Here is a 17621-nt window from a genome sequence, read left to right as displayed (position 1 = left end):
CTTGGACCGAGTTTATAAATATAGGGAAAACGGCAGACAAAACAAAGTTTCAAACTTTATTTCTAGCAAAAACATCGTCCCCCTGTCATCAAGTGACCCAACAGTACTCAGTAAATTTCTAACATAATGCTGGATGGAAAACACAGCCAATGCTGCATCATTATACAGTAGCTCAGGCAGCCAGGAAATACCAACCATTTACTAAATCTGGTTCTCTCTCATGAAGTATAAAAGGGAAAATAAAACAAAAGTCAAACATGAGAGCTAAACTTCTAACAGATGTATGGTTGTGTCTCCTCTTTAAGAGCTAAAATGACCACATTTAAAATGGCGAAATGGCTCGAAAATACAGAAAAGAAGCCGACAAGTGATGGGAAAACTCTGGAAATCCAACCAGCCACCAGTCTTTGCTGTGAGACAGTCCTGACTATTTAGTAACAGTTGCAATGACCAGGCATTGATCGGGTTTACGGTTGTAAACCAGTGACACTGTCCAGTTCCAAAAGAGAACTCCCCCGCACCCTTTTTCTCAGTGAGACCGCCAGGTGTCCTGCAGCTTTTGGGCTCAGAATTTGAGGCTGAAACCTGGACCGACGGCAGACGCTCCCTGGTTGCTGGTTGTCAGGTGGAAGCCTGTGTCTTTCAGGTCGTCATCACCCTAGAGAGATTATGGAGACAAAGTTAGCTCATGGTTAACGCCCAGTCGGTTTCATCGCTCTTTTGTTATCAAGCGGTTTCATTTCTTACATATTTATAACAGAACTGATCAATACTACACTGGTTACTTTTGGGAAACCCTTAACATGAATGGATTGTAATGAGACATTTGACTGTATTCCACACAAGTATGCATGAACATGTTTATTAATATTATTATTAAAGTTATTATTTTCCAGGGTGTCATTGGAGTTTTACTCTTTTCCACCCTGACAAGAATAAAACTGAGATAAACAACCAATACCGCTGGCATCAAATTGTCTATTTTGTGGGTAAGATGGCCAATATCAACACTAACTTTTTTATTGATGAATACCAATATCATGCTTATGCTTCTGGGTGGGTAGGACCACTGCTGAAAACATTAAGCACTAAAGGGTGCTCATCATGGAAAACACAAGGAGGAAATACCCGGACACAAAGCAGAAGCCTGTAGGTCTGTAATCTATTTAACACAGACAGCATTCGGAAAGCCTGGTAGCTGTATGTAATGGAGAAAGTGGAGCCTAATGTCCTTACCAGGTGACTGTAGCCCAGGCCTCCCTCGGGTGGACGGGGACTGGTGCCTCTCTTCACCCTCTGCTGCTCACTCTTGGCCGGCCAGGTGGGGAACATGGACGGGTCGATGGGCAGCGGCGTCTCGCGGAAGTACTCGTGCTTGAGCCCCTCGTCTGATAAGATCCTCTTACTGGGGCAGTAGGTGAGGAATCTGTAAAAACAGTCAACGATTGAGTTCACATGGAGAGGCCAATACAGCTAAGCAGGCAGCTCGCGTTGTTGTGTGACTTTGTCTTTGTGTGGAAACCTCTGTGCGTCAGTGAGTCCTGGGTAAAAACTGTAAAACTTCACTTTGAGAGGTAAGAGGTAACCCGGTTCCAGCCCACTGAGTGAAATAGTTCTGGTGTTTTTCTCAGTGATGGCCGTCTCCCCAGTTGGAAAACCTATCAGGGCTTTGTAGGTGGAATTAACCATGGAGGTGTCATCTTTCTGTGCCACAGCCAGAAAAATAGTGACAAGAAAATGGCCCAAAATTGACGTAAGCTAGGATGAGATTGGCGCAGCTATGCAAGTTGTTGCAAGTTAGCAGCCAATACCACAAACTGCTTGTGTAATGGTTCTGTCTGATGTGCATCTATTGAGAAGTGGATTGGCAGAGGTTGTGTAGGAATCCCCATTAGGCTGAGAAAGATCCAGTTTAAAAGTATAGGACAAGTGTTGTCATTTTAAATATCGGCTGTATAAACTGAACTACAGGGAGACAGACAATCTGGCCCCAAGATGCAGCAGTGACATGAGGGGCCAGTGGGTTTGCACAAGGAGTCCTAATTGTCTACGACAGGATCAACACAGCATTATGGAGAGCTGCTCAATTGTGATAATTGGCTTTCACAATTGGAATCTTCCCTGCGTGAGCAGGCGCAGTGTAATGATGAACACCCGCATGAAAAGATTTAATTAAACAAACTGTCTCTGTTTTCATGTGGAAGGAATCCCTGACAAAGGCTACTGACTGGGAATACACCGACACCAGCTTTATGACACATGGGGTCAATGCTGGCACCGAAAGGGACAATCGTCCATTTGTGTCCAAATCATTGTTTTTGTTTTGGAATTCAAAGAATGTGCACTCTTCCTCCTCAGGACCCTCAGGACCCAAGAGCCCTGCTGGTGTTCAATCCGACCATACAGACCTGTTAATACCTGGGACACGAGGTGATAGAAAGTAGGACAGAAAACCTGGGTCTTGCGGGATGGAAATCAAAATCTCTTTTATCTGCCTACCCCCATTATTGCATCAGAAATGAACTTGAACTTGCAACTTGAAACCCCTCCTCAGGTTGGATACCGCTCTGAACCTTTTCCTACACGGGGGTGTGATATTCCAAACAGCTCTGTGATATCTACCTGCCAAACTACACCTCTAAAACCTCCACTACGGCGCTCTGTCTGAAGCTTTTCAAACAGCACTTCTCTACGTGTTGACCTCCTGCGGTCTGAATCTGTCCCTTGGTAAACGCCACATGAGTCTTGTGACAGCTGGAAGGTTTCAGCTGCACTGGACAGGCGCCAAACTTCCACTGGACCGTGATCGCTCCCAGCAGCACAGTGGACATGCTTTTACCATCCTCCGCAGCTGTGAGGAAAGCGAGCGGTATGGTTTTGTCATTTACAGGTGTAGGCAAAAGGCTTTGTGGGTGGGTAAAGATCTGAGAGGAGCTCGTCTCTGCTCTTTGCAGCTGCTAAACAATGCTGATCTTCGGAATGTGCGAGAAAGAATTATGAACCCATTATTCTGTGTGAAAATGATTTTCCGTATTAAACGTGTGATTTCTAAAACATTTTCCTGTAGTTTGGAGCATCACCATGGTGAGTGTGTGTGTGTGTGAAGGGGAACAAGGAGATGGAACGGGACTGCTGCTGAGGCATGTTGATGAATTACCAGTCCGCTACCGTTGTCATGTTTTAAGTCAGCTTGCCAGAAATGCACTGACTGAATAAAAAGAGCTGGAAAGAGTAGCAGTATTTGACAGGGTAGCAATGCGTTCATCCAAGTAAGGCAATTTCCACTGTAGGAGTCATGCTGATTGTTACTGATATTAGTGGCCATGCGTTCATATTGGTCTGTGTTCTATCAATAATAGATAAATAAAATAAAACAATGCCGATATGGAGATTTTGGAGAAATTCTCAAATTTGTCAAACAATGCTGAATAACAATACCATTAAAACAGATTAGTACAAGCTGATGTTTTTCCTAATTTCTTGCAACAAGTAGCTAAAGTTCACACAGTTACCCATACACACTGCATGCAGCTACAGTCAGAAACCAGTTGCAGTACCACAGCCAGGCTGACTGCAATGCAGTAAATATGCAGTGCAGCATGTGTGAGGTGTAATGTTTGGAATAAGACAGCCTCTAGCAATCCTACTTGTTCATGAGGTCGAAGCCCTGGTCTGAGAGCAGCGCTCCAAAGCGCTTTCGCAGGTTGTTGTAGGGATACTCTGTGAAAGTCATCTTCTTCACAGCGGGCAGCTCGTTGTACCCAGGCCAGATCTTCTCGCTGGGTGACCCCAGATCCTACAGACAACACACACACACACACGTAAGTCAGAAGACAGCATACTGTTAGTGCAAGGAGAGATGGATATGACATATTCCCATTTTGGCAAAGTATTCCTCAACCACAGACATACACCAGTTCTAAGTACATTTCAACAATTAAATATATCACTGGTAAAGACTGTAGGATGACTTGGGAGGCCTGAATGACATCAGCCACATGGCTGTCATGCTTTATGCGGATCATCTACTGAAAAGCATTCAGCCAGCTATTAGGGTTTTTCCACAGGTCCGTGTCAGTCCACTTTAGTGTGTTTTGTGACTGGTACACCTTCAACACGACATCAAGGTAAACAACTTTATCTAGCTGTGGAAACACACTCAGACTGTGCAAGAGCGGGTCCATAGCTCACGGCCGTTCACGGCATGGCTTGGCACAGCTCGGCACAACCTCCTCCCCAGCTATGGAAAAACCCTATATGGTAAGCCTCTCAGTTTCATAATAACTTCATCAGCTGGGTTTAAGCCTACCAACAGCTCCATCCTGTGGCGCGCTTTAAAACTCCATGCTGACCTACTCTGACAGACGTCACACTCAAAAGATTTACTGGCTATAAACAGAAGAGTTTTACCCTTTATGGTGAGGATTTACTTCATTTTATAAGAGCAAATCAGTGCATTTACCTTGAAAATCTTGTTAATTTGGTCAATTTCTGATTTTCCAGGGAAAAGTGGTTTCTGGGTAAGGAGCTCGCCAAATATGCAGCCCACCGACCACATGTCCACAGCTGTGGAGTACTCCTGCGGAGAGAAGAACAAACAGAGTGGCAGTCCGCAGAAACATAGAGTAGACAGTCTGCTTGGCAAGTGAAGTGTGTCGTGTGTGAAAGTGGATGTGCTCTGATGGGCTGCTGGAGCGCTGCCGTCTGGCTGTGTAAATCATATACTGTAAAACTCAAGTAAGTGCTTCAGTGGTATTTGGTATCTTATAAACCCAATCCTTAGCAGATGTTGTCTCTTCTCTTAGAAAGATAGCTTTGGGTAAACCAATCAGTCCAGTCCTCTATGAAAAGTACACCTTAATATCTGTAGTTTCAGCTATTGCACAGGTATTTTGCATCTGCTTCCTGTTGAGTGTGGAAGTAGTGTGAACTTGAATTCTCACCTTGGCTCCAAGCAGCAGCTCTGGTGATCGGTACCACAGGGTCACCACTACAGGGGTGTAGGGCTTCAGGGGGGAACCGTATTCACGGGCCAAACCAAAGTCTCCAATCTACAGAGCAGGACAGTTAGCTCACATTAACAGAACAATATAGGTGCTCAGGGTACAGGAGAGTCGTATTGGATTTGAAATATCACAAGATGCTGTGTGATTCATATTTTCTATTGTCAGCTTGCATAAAATTCACACTGACAAATGTCTGTAAAAGTCTGGTTTATTTACACATGGACTGGACTTGCCAGAAAAGTCATGCTCCAATTGACTTTTAGTAATCATGTGTTGTTTGTTCAACTGTGCTGTATTGCTGCTAGCTTGGGAGAAACTTGTGCATCATCAAAGGATGGAATAAAGGAAACCTTTCCAGTTTCTGTCCTCTACTAAATTCTAGATGAAAATATAGTTTCATTTATTTTAGGATTTTTTTCCTTCCAATTCGAGGTAATATTTAATCAAGTTATAATTCCAGAGCTACAACTGGTAGAATACTAAATATCATATCTCCATAAATCTGTAAAACTTTTACTTGCTCTGGATTTGCTGCGAGCTGCCCGCATGGACCCCAAGGTAAAAACTATCCCCTTTAACCTTTAGTTTGCAGGGCCGGAGTGAGAACAGTCCTAGCATACCTTGAGGATACCCTTGTGGCTCAGCAGCAGATTGGACGTCTTCAGATCACGATGGAGGATCCAGTTATCGTGGAGATGTCGGACACCTCGAAGCAGTTGAATCATCAGAGTCTTTACTTCACCTGAAGGAGAAAAGTCGACACAACTTCATTTTTGTCCCACTCAACTTTGTACACGCACAGAAATGGCCCAGAGCTCCACAGTGTCTCCCGTTACCTGGCAGGAAGGGCTGCTTCATGGTTTCCATCAGACTCTTCAGGTCATGTTCTACATAGTTCATTACGATGTAGATCTTGTCCATGTTACTTCCAACAACTATTTCCTAATAGAGGAGAAAAGGCGAGGGTTACATTTAGCTAGGATACATGAGTCAATAAAAATGTTCTTACTGTACTGTACTCACCCTTACTGTGACGATGTTTGGGTGCTGAGCTTTCAGGATTGTATTAATTTCTCTTAAAGAGGTGATAGGGAAGCCCTCCTTCTCCTTCTCCATCTTTAGTCTTTTCAAAGCCACAATTTCATCTGCAAATATGAAATTGTATTCACTGTTTCATCTATAAACACATCTGAGAACCTCAAAAGCAAATGGACCTCTGTGTTTATTTTCATACCCGTCTTTTTGTCCTTGGCTCTGTACACCACACCATAGGTTCCCTCCTCTATTCGGTTCAAGCACTGGAATTCCTCAACACTGCGACAACCCTGAAAAAGAACACAATAATTGCTATGCTGCTTACTTGCATCAGGCAGCTACACGTGTAAATAATTTGTGGCTTAGCTGGCTGAGCATGCGCGTTATGTTGGTACCAACCTGTAAAGCAGGCAGATACTTCGGCAGCTCCTTCTTCAGCTCCACAGGTGAAATTGGGGGAGAGTCTGGGATGTAGTTCCCTTCGGGGGTGGGTGAGCGAGAATGAGTCTGAGATTTAGGCGTGGGGTCAGCCTCTCCTGCTTCATCCTCCTCCTCCTCGTCCTCTTCTTCCATGTCCTCACCGCTCTCCTCTGAGTCATGATCGAAACGGGACTCTGGCACTATCAGGCAATGGGTGAAGACAGTTTAGGTCACTGTTGTTATGTTTATACTGCCATTTGTTTGATTACATATTTACTGTGTTAATTGAAATCGGATTCAGTTAACTCATAATAATACCGCTTCATAGTGGCTTGACAAATAAGCATTTTTGTATTTGCATATAGGAAAAATTTATAAAAAAAATGTAATATATATATAGTAGTATAAATAAAACATATAAGTCACCACTAACATACACACACACACACACCACACACACACACACACAACCACACAACACACACACACACACACACACACACACCACACACACACACACACACACAGTAATTTTTTGTTGTTGCCTACTGTTAGTCCCTGTATTACTGACATCAGGGTCCGGTTGCATTTAGATCACATATTGTGCTTTTAAGAAGCCTAGCTAGTCCTGGCAAGGCATTTTATTACCCATCAAGAGAAGAAATATAACTAAAACTCTTCAGCAGACAAAGCCAAGCTTTTAAGGACCCAAATGGGATTTATGCACTCTCTACTGGCCACACAACTCTTTCATCTAAAATGATTTCCAGATAAGAACTTGAACACTCAACACAAATAATTACAATTTAGTTAAAACTGCACACACTTTAATGTGTTAAGTTAAAATGGAAACACAAGTACCTTCACAGACATCACACACTTTCACCCACCTGCAGGTATGTGATTTCCATTTTCCCTCTCCTCTTCAAAGTCATCATCTGACTGTTCGTCCTCACTCACGTCCTCTGAAAGGGAGGACGCCACTGTGTTAATCAAACCTGCGGTGTGGTGTTACTGGACTTCACAGTAGTGGAGCGGTCTTTAGCAGTCCTACCTGCACTCTGCTCGGACCTTCCTGAGCCTGAAACGGACTCCTCCTCCCCTTCCTCCTCTTCACCCTCGCTCTGGCTGCTGGAATCCTCTTCATCGTCGTCATCCTCTTCATCGTCGTCCGAGCCCGATTCTGAAGCTAGATGAGGTAAATGAGAAAAGAGAGCAATTTTTTTCAAATAAGCTAAAAGAAGTTCAGCTGCAATACTGAAACTGCCACGTCGTCTCGCAGTTGCTGGTTCTCGTGGTAATGTGTTGGCAGCAGTACGTTCCTGCTGTGCTTCCCTTCTTGTAAAGTCCAAAGCTATATTGACTATCAGAAGTTATTATCCTCATCCCATCTCTCTGATTATTATCTTTACAGTAATAGAGTAACTGGACAACCCTAGTACTGTGGCCATGTCTGCTGCTCACTAAAACTGTAGTTTATATCATCGGTTACCTATGGAGGATTCTGCTGTGCTGGTCTTCCTTTCACTATCACTGATGTCCTGGAGGTCGGCGAGCAGGTCTTTTCCTTCTGGCTTCTCCTCCTTCGATGCTGCAGACAAAACACACTGTGAGCTATGCTGAAACGTACATGAGGATACAGTTAAGCATAAACATAATCATTTAAATGCCATTTTTAGAGACTGTAATGGTAAACTCACTTGCACTTTTGCGTGGTTCGCTGTGTTCGGATCGCTCTCGGGGAAGGCGGGTGGGACTTCGGCTGCGGTGACTTTGTTTTGGCTTGTCGTCATACTCATCAGGTAGCATCCGATGGTGAGACGGCACTGTGGATGGGAAAGCTTTAATAATTACTGCTGCAGATTTACGATTGATACTTATGATTGATAATAAGACTGTGGATGCTTTGTATATTGTGCTTCAAGGCACTGTTGAACATTTTGAGAGTGACATGAGAAGATCAATATCAATTTTATGTTTCAACTATGGAGCTGGAGTCAGGACATACTTAACTTAACTTGGCATAAAAAAAGAAGACCGTACGAAAAAGCTAGCCTGGCTCTACCCAAAGTGATAAAATAATAATAGCTGCCGTTCAGCGGGCATTTGGGTTCATTCACTGACCCTCTCGTCGAGAATCTCGCTCTTTGCGTCGCTCCTCAGCCCTCCTCTCTCGATCCTTCAACTCTCGTTGCTCTTTCTGTTGCTCGCGCAACTTTCGGTCCCGTTCACGCTGGCGCTCAAGCTGTTCCAGCCGGTCCCTGTGGTCCAAAAAAAACCCAGGAGAATCCAATCGAGGTCTGTCCAGACAACCAAAAGGCCATTCTTGTCATTGTTTGGTTATGTTAAGTTTGGGTTGTTAAAGCTTACTCAAACATACAGTTAGTTGCAGGGTTGTTCTGTAACTTTCACAGATGTACTCAATGATTAACATAATCATATCACAATCCAAATCAAATGGGTTTCTTGTTGGGTGTTCACTACAGTCTGCATTGTTTACATGGGTTCTGATGCTTTGTACAGTGAATCACATGGAAATCTACACCTACAGTACAGTAGCTATAGGTTTGAAAAAAGAAAAGAAAAGACATTTAGATCAATTTCATGTTGCTCAAAGACCTTAACATCCTGTCAAGAAAAGAACTGAGGAGACATACTGAATACTTAATAACTGAATACTAATGGGTGTTCAAACTGAAACATACTGATTCAACTGAAGTGGTAGTCAAAACAATAAATACTCCTGTGCCTGAATAATGTATGCTAATCTAATATATGGCGCCTTTTACAGGGTCTGTGCCCACCTCTCTCTGCGTGAATGAGCTCTGGCCTGCTCCCTTCGTTTCTGCCTCTCCCAGTCTCGTCGGGCTTTGTCTTCTTCCCACTGTCTCTTCCTGCGTTCGCTCTCTCGCTCTTTTTCTTTGTCTTTGGGTCGTGCATGTTTCCCTGCTGTAAAAGTAAAAACCATGAGTGGAAGCAGATCTGAAACAACCCGTTCCAAACATGTTGTATTTGGCTGTAAAACACATGTTTGTGTTTATGTAATTAAGCAGCACTCCCACACCTCCTTCAGCAGAGTGACTGCGATGACGTCTTTTATCTTTTCTCTTCTCCTCCTTTCTGTGGTGAGATTTGTCTTTTCTTGCTATTTGCTGTGGAGGCTTGATTGCTAGTGATTCGTCTTCCTCTGCCCTGCATAATTGTAAATAAAACCATGTGAGACTCTAAAAAGCCAGCGACACTGTGTTGCATATAATTATTAAACCATAACATACGTCAACTATTACATGCATATTTACTTCCTCCATGAAAATACACTTTTCAGTCAACTTTGACTTTGACTCATGTTTGTTTCCTACAATTCCACATACCTGTCCTCGGTTGAGTCATCCCGTGTGTACGGGGAATTACGAATTGTTATTTCCATCCTTTGGTCCCGTAGTTCTCCTTCCTCCGGAGTGTCTCGTTTGGCTTCCCGATCATCCGCCTGTGGAACAAGGCCCTGGGTGAACTGTGCAAGACAAGGGCAGAATATGTGGTTAAAACTAGGGACATCGTTAAAATGTCCTCAGATAAGGAACAAAAACTTCATACAACTACCAGAGCATTTGGAAAGTACAGTAGCTAACGCAATTCAATGTTTTCAATTTTAACAAATTTCAAGCTCTCTGTGTGTATCTTTGTGTATATCTGTGTGTGTATCTTTGTGTGTATCCGTGTGTGTATATCTGTGTGTGTGTATCTGTGTGTGTGTATCTGTGTGTGTGTATCTGTGTGTGTGTGTATATCTGTGTGCAAAAGCTTCTGAAAAAGAATTTTAATGATGAAAATAACAAAAACATTTGTAGACATTACAATTATAACATACCACATTTAATTGTTCATTTTCATACTTACTATGGTGAGTCTGAATATAAATGTTATATGTGCTATAAATAAAACTAAAAAAGGTGATTCACACTGTCAACATGTAGGTCTCATAGGGGTCTTACATTAGCTTTGGGATACTTTACATTTTTCTGGCGCTTGGGATCGGTTCTCTCTTCTAACTCTCTTCTGCGTTTTTTCTCTAGTAGGATTTCGTCAAGAGTTTTAACTTTCCAGGTCTCCTTTTCGTCCCCCATCAGCGTCCACTCTCCACCGCCTGCTCCACAACACACACACACACACACACACACACAGAGTGTTTATTACATGTCATTTCAGTTCAGCTTCATTTGAATCATGAGTTAGGTCAAGACTTACACAGAACAAAATGAACCAATACATTTATAATTGCAGGGCATTGTTTCTACTTATCATCTGTTGTACTTTCATTTGTTAAAATAAGACCACTGGTAATTGTTATTATTAGAGCCTTACAGTACAACAAACTCTAGTTGACTTCCTCAGTGAATACAAGGAAAAAATAGCTGACTTTCCACTCAAAATGTATTTTAACTACACGTTGATATTCACTGTCCGTGCAGCACGCAGCTAAGACTGTAAGAAGTGGTCAACGCGGTCACAGCTAACGTTAACGTGATATGTAACGTTACGGACCAACTGCAAACGGAGTCAGTGTCATGTTCACGACAAGTGAATCCGCTATACGAATAATTATAAAATGCATCTGAGTAAATTTATTCCTCTCTGAGTGAAGTTTGGCCCAAAGCAGTTGAATATAAGCAGCATGTAGCTAACAGGCCCGTTATGAAGACGTGACCCGCTCAAGTTATATCTGTTTCTAAATGAACCAGTGTTTTAACTACAGCCGCATACACCGACATATTAAGCGAAAAGGTAGAGAGATGATAATAACTTCTAACAGTAAACACGATGTGTTGTGACTCAAGCGGCTGATGCTAGCGCACGCTAGTTTGAGCTGGCTAACGTTAGCTAGCTCAAACTAGCGTGCGCGAATGCTGCTAAACAACTTCTGCAGCTAATTAAATGATCCTGAAGGAAGCAGTGAGTGCCGCTGAAGGGTGTGCGAACTGACGAACCTATAACCGTGTTCGTATTTGTAGTTAAACGCGCAGGTACAGTGAATAATGGCTTTAATAAGCGGGCAGGTGAAATGGTCACACAAACCTGAAATATGCGCAGCGGTATTTTGGCAAACCGGAAGTCTCAACGCGTTGGTAACGTCTGTAAAACTTCCTGTGTGAAACAATGACTTCCTCCACTATTTATAATAATATAATACACATTGTAATATGAAATAATATAATGTAACGTTCATATAATATAATAGTAGAGTATGTGTCCGTTATTCTGCGCACAGGGCACAGATAAGAGAACACACTGTAATATGATGGAATAATAAACTCTGATTAACTTCATTTTTGTTATTCAAGAGATTTAATATGAACGTGATCTAACGCTGATTGTTGTGTGTGTTGTTCTTTTTCCACATCAGTTCCAATCTGTGTAATCCTGGCAATAGTTAACATTGCTGACGACAGTTGTTTTAATTGAATTGAGATTATTAATAATAATTAATAATTTAGAGACATTGAAAGAAACTAATTCAACCCTAGTTAGAGAGTTGAGTTCAGTTTAAGCTGAGTCTAGCTGGTGTGGTTGCTATGGAAACACAATTGCGCTGCAGGTCATGTAATGTTAGTTACAGGGTAATCAGAATTAAATGTGGATCAATATTGTGATTTTTTTTTAATGTTTATAATTGTTATAGTAATGGGATATGGGTTTCTTGATTACTTTTATCATTTGTACAATATTTTTAATTATAATTATTTATTTATTTATATGACAGTATCAGTATTGTAATGTCCTGTTGGTTTTGTGATTTATGTTGCTATGTTTATATGTTTATGAAAATGAACTTAATTGTCTCCAATTGTATGAATAGTTAGGTATTCATTTCATTATTTTGTAACTGTAACTTTGCACACGCACACACACATCACCAAATGATGATATTTTACTGGAGAGAGAGAGCTCAGCACTGAAGAGCTGAGATTGCTGTATTTCGTTTCCTCACTTCTGTAAACTGAAGAGGGCGCTGTTATCCATGTAGTTACCTTCTGAGAGAATCTTTGATACCGTATGGTGATATTATGTTTAACCAAATCACACTTTCATGCAAGGGAGGGAGTATCATGAAAATCTTCACCACATAAGTAGTTTGCTTTGCACTATCTGCACAGGATGTGATGAAACCGGAGACTGTACCACACAGAGTTTAAATTGCCCTTTATCTCTGAGAGAGTCATATAAGGAGGTCAAAGACAAAAGCTGGAGTAAAACCAACAGATTTATGACAGGATGACCTTCGTGAACAAATGAACTATGGCCAAGGTCTCATACCAAGCAGGAGGCACCACTCTCTCAGTCTCAGTTGTGCCTTTAAAAGTGCTGCAAAGCAGAGCTTTCTAGGCAGGTTGTGGACTGTTTCAGACTCATACAGGTGAGCACAAATTAAGTTTATCTGAATGTGGAGATATGAACTGAATGCTGCTTTGGGTGACAATCATCAAATCATTGCTTTCAATGATTTCATCTGAATATTTCAATATGGTCTGATTTGGCTCATAGTCTGGTTAAACACTATAAATACTTGATTGATGTGATTCATTTGCACCAAAACTAATTTTGAATGTCAAGCAAGTCATCATTACTACACACATTTTTTTTTTTTTTTTTACTGTAGTAAAGATGTCTTTGATGCTTAATGGAGTAAGAGTGTTGAAGTCATTTTGCTACACACATACATCAGTGTGAGCACACACTTTAAGTGTCCAGGCTGAGCAGTGAAGCAGTGGAGTGAACTGTGATTGCAGGCCGCCAGAATAAACCTCTGAAGGAGGAAGGACTTCCCACATGGGACTCAACATGCCGGCAGTGGCAATACTGACCGCTGGAACGAGGCAACATCACGATGAACGTGAGAGGATCACAGTCTACTGTGATGGGGTTGAGACACGCAGTGGATGGCTGACAGAAAGATAAAGATCAATTAAAGTTTTCATATTGTTTTTCTGAAATATACACAGTTATAGGAATGTGGAGGAGGTAAAACCGTAGACATATATGGACTAAAGTGATATATGGGTATGATGGGTTGACAAGGGTTAATTTAAAGTCACAGGACATAAAATTACCTTTTAAAGTTGACACCAGTTGAATGCCATAGTACTATAAACTTCATAAAACCTTTATAGTCAAAATAAAGTGAGAATGTGGGGAAACCAGGTCATAAAATAATGTTAGAATGATTGACCAAAGGCTGTTTGACCTGACTCTGCCTCCCTTTCTGTTACATGCACAGGATCTTCAACACAGTGTGTAGTGGCAGCACTGGAATAGCAGTGAAGACAGCAGGAGCTTTGGCTGCACTGGTGTCCATTTACATCATAGGCTACGTGACGGGATACTACGTCCATAGGTGCTGATGGTGGAGTGCTGCTATGGAAGAATAGAGCTCTGAGATTCTGAATAAAACAAAATGTATTTTGTTGTAAAAAAAAAAAAGCACACTGGCAATGAATGAGATCATCTGAGATATAGAAGTCACGTCATTCCAAGAAATGTATTTAATATACATACATATGGAACATTGCAAGGACTACATGTAAAGTCTAAAAGAAGGTTTACAAGGTTAAAGTTTGTGAAGTTTGTTATTCTGATGTCCTAATAAAGCTGCAGTGTACCAACCATGCATCAACAGAGAGTCGACTGAATTTCCTAGAACAGTGACTTTAGTACATGTATTTACTTGACTCCTGATTTTCTTCTCCACATTGTGTAATCAACTCACAAAACACTTTTTCATACATCTTCTCAAGCCTGCCTCCTTTAAGATCCACTGACAGGTTGCAGAGGAATGTCAGCAGTCATTGTTTATCTACACCTGGTCAGGATGCATGCATGGTTGGCTGATTTTGCAGCAACCTGGAGGTTAATGGATGTTCATGTACATTCTATGTGCACGACTGTTGGCACGTCAATCCATTGGACACAGATCTCCAAGCAAAAATGTTTCCTTCCAGTAACATTCAGTCAACATAGGACTTCGTAGTATTTCCTGTGTTTGAGTATTAATGCAATACCTGATATTCATTCACTGCTGAGGATGTATAATTTCTCACTGAGATTGTGGACATATGGGACTGGATGTTCAGAGTAGTAAAGGATCGGTGCATACTGGAAACCTCAACAAGAGGTTTCAATTTCAAGTCATGTTTAAGAGCTTGTTGTTTTGGCTTGTTGCCTTGAGTCTTTCTAATGGATTTTTAACAAGTAGACAATTCCCCTTCTCCATGCACCTTAAGAAAGGTTCATTTGTGCCAGAAATCAACTACTGGACACATTTCCATAAAATCTGTGGTGGATATTCGTTGTTCTCAGAGGATGAATCCAAATGTTTTTGGCGACCCGGTAGGGCCCAACCATCAGGACAAAATGTCAGCTATGCACACCTCACAAGCTAACTCCTAATTCCATACTAATACCAGTACAGTACAAACTAATCAAACTACAAACTAATTTATAGTAGACTAGACTACTCTTGCATTTAATGTATACTAAAATAATGTACTTGACTGTTTTATATGTGCAGAAAATGACACAAGACATGCACAACTCAGTCTAAACAGTACTGGTGATGTGCTGAATCTTTTTACAAATACATTTTATAACAGTAATTTAAGATTAATACTGAACAATCCAGATTGAGGTCCAGTTAAAGTTCACAATTTCATTTTAGAGAAATACAACTGCCCTTTTATATGTGCCATAAAGGAATAAAAACGTGTTTTCATAAAGAAGTGAACATTAGGCACTGACCCTGCTAGACCTAGAACAGTAAAATACTGGCACAGTAAGAAAACCACACCACCACTTAAAAGCAACTGTACATAAACATACTAATGAGGATGTTCAATCACATTTAATGTTGTACTTATACTAAGTCTGTTTTAAAACTATAGTCAGATGCCCATATGGGAACGTCCATATCCTCCTTCATATCAGCCATTAAGACTCCTTACTAACATTCTCCCAGTGTTGGTGATGGGGAACAAAATCCACAATGCAAAAACCTTCCAAAGTTTATTGATATAAAATGAGGCTTCAATAGGATAAGTTAGAAACATCAAGTGGATATCATCCAATCTTTTAGTGCCAAATATTTTTGTTATCTTTGGTCATGTGTCTGATCTGTACATACCAAATAACTAAGTGTATTATACTAAAAAACAAAAACATCTTAGCTACGATAAGACAACATAGCACATAAGAAAAAGCTGACAAGCATATCAGTTGGGTTATTGAGGTCATTTTTATTTTTGTCAATATCAGCTCCTATATTCTATCTATCTATCTATATCCGGACCAAATCACTATGACATCATATAATTGGAAAGTCTTCAGGTCTTATCTGGGAACACACACATGATAGTGAGGAAGCAAATATAATTCCAGTAATAAAAGAATGTTTATTCATATAAACAGTCCTACCGGTCAATGGTACAAAGTCCAATAAAAACACTCAGAATAATCAAACACACACATATACAGTATATCAGCTATGTCAATTATCATAATTAACAGTTAAAACATCATGTAATTAATACAATACTTGGCCAAATACGTTTTGAAGTAAATTTTTTATACTGTCATGAAAACAACCCACACACTGTGGTCTCATTAAGCTTATGATGCCTCATTTCATCATGTGCACTACTTTATGTACAAGTGTCTACAATATAGACCAAATAGCATAAAGGTTTAGAGGTAAGTGATTTAAAAGCAAGGAGTCAAGACACACTGCAAACGTCAGCATGTGTGACAAACCCATACTGCCCTCATGTGTCCAAACAGAAACAGTCTTACCAGGACGTCAATAAAATTATGTTTTCTTTGTGCCGACAATCCAAAATCCTGCTAACTAGGCCAAGAATATCAATGTATTACTCCTGGAAATAATGACTTTTTTTTTTAAAAAGGGATAAGATAAAAAAGCAATCACTAAGGCAGATATAAAACAATACTGGTTGTCTATAGTAAGCCCTGAGTCTGAACTGAATCAGATCAGAAGTATGCAATAATCAGAAGTATGATTAAAATATTATAATTAATCATTATAATGTCCTGTGATCAAAGGTGCTGTGTGACAACAATGAGTAAAAATACTCACATTTACATATAACGTTAGCTGTGAAACCTCAGTGGACAAGGCAACTTCCCTTCAAAAAAAAAATACAGTTGTTTTATTGTTTTCCATAACACTTTACATGTCTGGAAGTTCAAAGTTGTCAATATCAAAATGAAATAATTCTCATGAAGTTTTCATTTATAGGCCTGTGATATACTACCGTGAATTAAAGTTAGACTCAGAACTGTTACCATCACAGGTATCACAGGTAAAGATATTTGCAAATGTTGCAAATATATAGCAATTCAGCAGATATGCAAAGTTACTTATTAGCTTAGCATATCTGCTGAATTTGCAACTTACTATTAACATATCTAGATGGTCTCAAGAAGGGAATATTGTCGCAGAACTGTTTCAATTTATAATTTATATTCTCTCTTTTATTGCTGACTGTTACATGGTGAGGCTTTTGGAAATAGGGAGGGGGGCTGCAGCAAATAATGAAACAGTTACAGTGTTCATTGGTTGAACACAGTTCACACACCTGTCACATGTTCACAGCAAACAGCAATATACATCTTCAATTTCTCCTTGACAAATACTTGAGTTTATCCTCTGTTTACTGCCGCTTTGCTGAAATACAGCCAGCTACGCCGGGTGCCTTACTAAGGAGCTGCGTAAAGAGCGATCATGCTGTGGGGAAATCCGTCAGCGTAATGTCAAAGGCAGTAGGCAGCCGAGAGGCGGACCTGAAGGAGCCCAGGACAGCCAACTCCACAGCGTGTGAGCAAAATGAAACATGGATGAGGAGGTCGCCGAAAGTTGGGAGGAAGCTGCTGATAGTGGGGTAAATAACCAAAGGCCCAACACACATTCAGTTAAAGGCGAATATTCTCTGGATAGCTTGTTTGTATTTCCACGGTAGTTTTAAGAAGTTCTCATAACGTGGTTCCATGTTAACGACTCCCACGGGCCAACAATGTGGCTGCAGCTAACTTAGCGTTAGCTTCGAGGAAACTTGTCGAGCTAACGTCAAGTAGCTGTTAGCCGTTAGCTGCTAG

General features: G+C 40.9%; 2 protein-coding genes across 5 annotated transcripts in view; one reads left to right on the top strand and one right to left on the bottom strand.

Moving 5' to 3' along the window:
- Positions 1–42: 42 nt before the first annotated feature.
- On the bottom strand, positions 43–11593 carry cdk11b (cyclin-dependent kinase 11B). Of its 3 annotated transcripts, none has more exons than XM_035656451.1 (20): positions 11535–11593; positions 10454–10605; positions 9833–9972; positions 9526–9653; positions 9266–9410; positions 8586–8761; positions 8162–8287; positions 7954–8052; positions 7516–7650; positions 7352–7426; positions 6441–6661; positions 6241–6331; positions 6030–6151; positions 5843–5948; positions 5627–5748; positions 4944–5051; positions 4463–4579; positions 3648–3796; positions 1237–1426; positions 43–658 (listed from the first exon to the last, which is right to left on the bottom strand). In XM_035656451.1, the coding sequence occupies exons 2-20, from the start codon at positions 10583–10585 to the stop codon at positions 566–568; spliced, it is 2475 nt and encodes an 824-aa protein (XP_035512344.1). In that variant the 5' UTR covers positions 10586–10605; positions 11535–11593; the 3' UTR covers positions 43–565. The 3 variants fall into 3 exon arrangements, with proteins under 3 accessions (XP_035512344.1, XP_035512347.1, XP_035512346.1); XM_035656454.1 differs by having other exon boundaries at positions 8586–8722; XM_035656453.1 differs by having other exon boundaries at positions 10475–10605.
- A 5514-nt stretch (positions 11594–17107) lies between these two features.
- Positions 17108–17621, top strand: part of szrd1 (SUZ RNA binding domain containing 1) — a 5922-nt gene continuing 5408 nt past the window's right edge. The window contains exon 1 of one of the 2 annotated variants that reach the window (XM_035655952.1): positions 17108–17407. In XM_035655952.1, the coding sequence (XP_035511845.1) occupies positions 17360–17407 (48 nt within the window). In that variant the 5' untranslated portion in view covers positions 17108–17359. The remainder of the gene's footprint in view (positions 17408–17621) is intronic. The other variant, XM_035655953.1, reaches the window with a different exon arrangement.

This window comes from Morone saxatilis, unplaced genomic scaffold (genome assembly GCF_004916995.1).
Source record: "Morone saxatilis isolate NCDOM2014 unplaced genomic scaffold, NCSU_SB_2.0 Contig15, whole genome shotgun sequence".
Lineage (NCBI taxonomy): Eukaryota > Metazoa > Chordata > Actinopteri > Moronidae > Morone > Morone saxatilis.
Note: the sequence above shows the minus strand (reverse complement) of the source record. Positions and strands in the feature narration are given on the sequence as shown.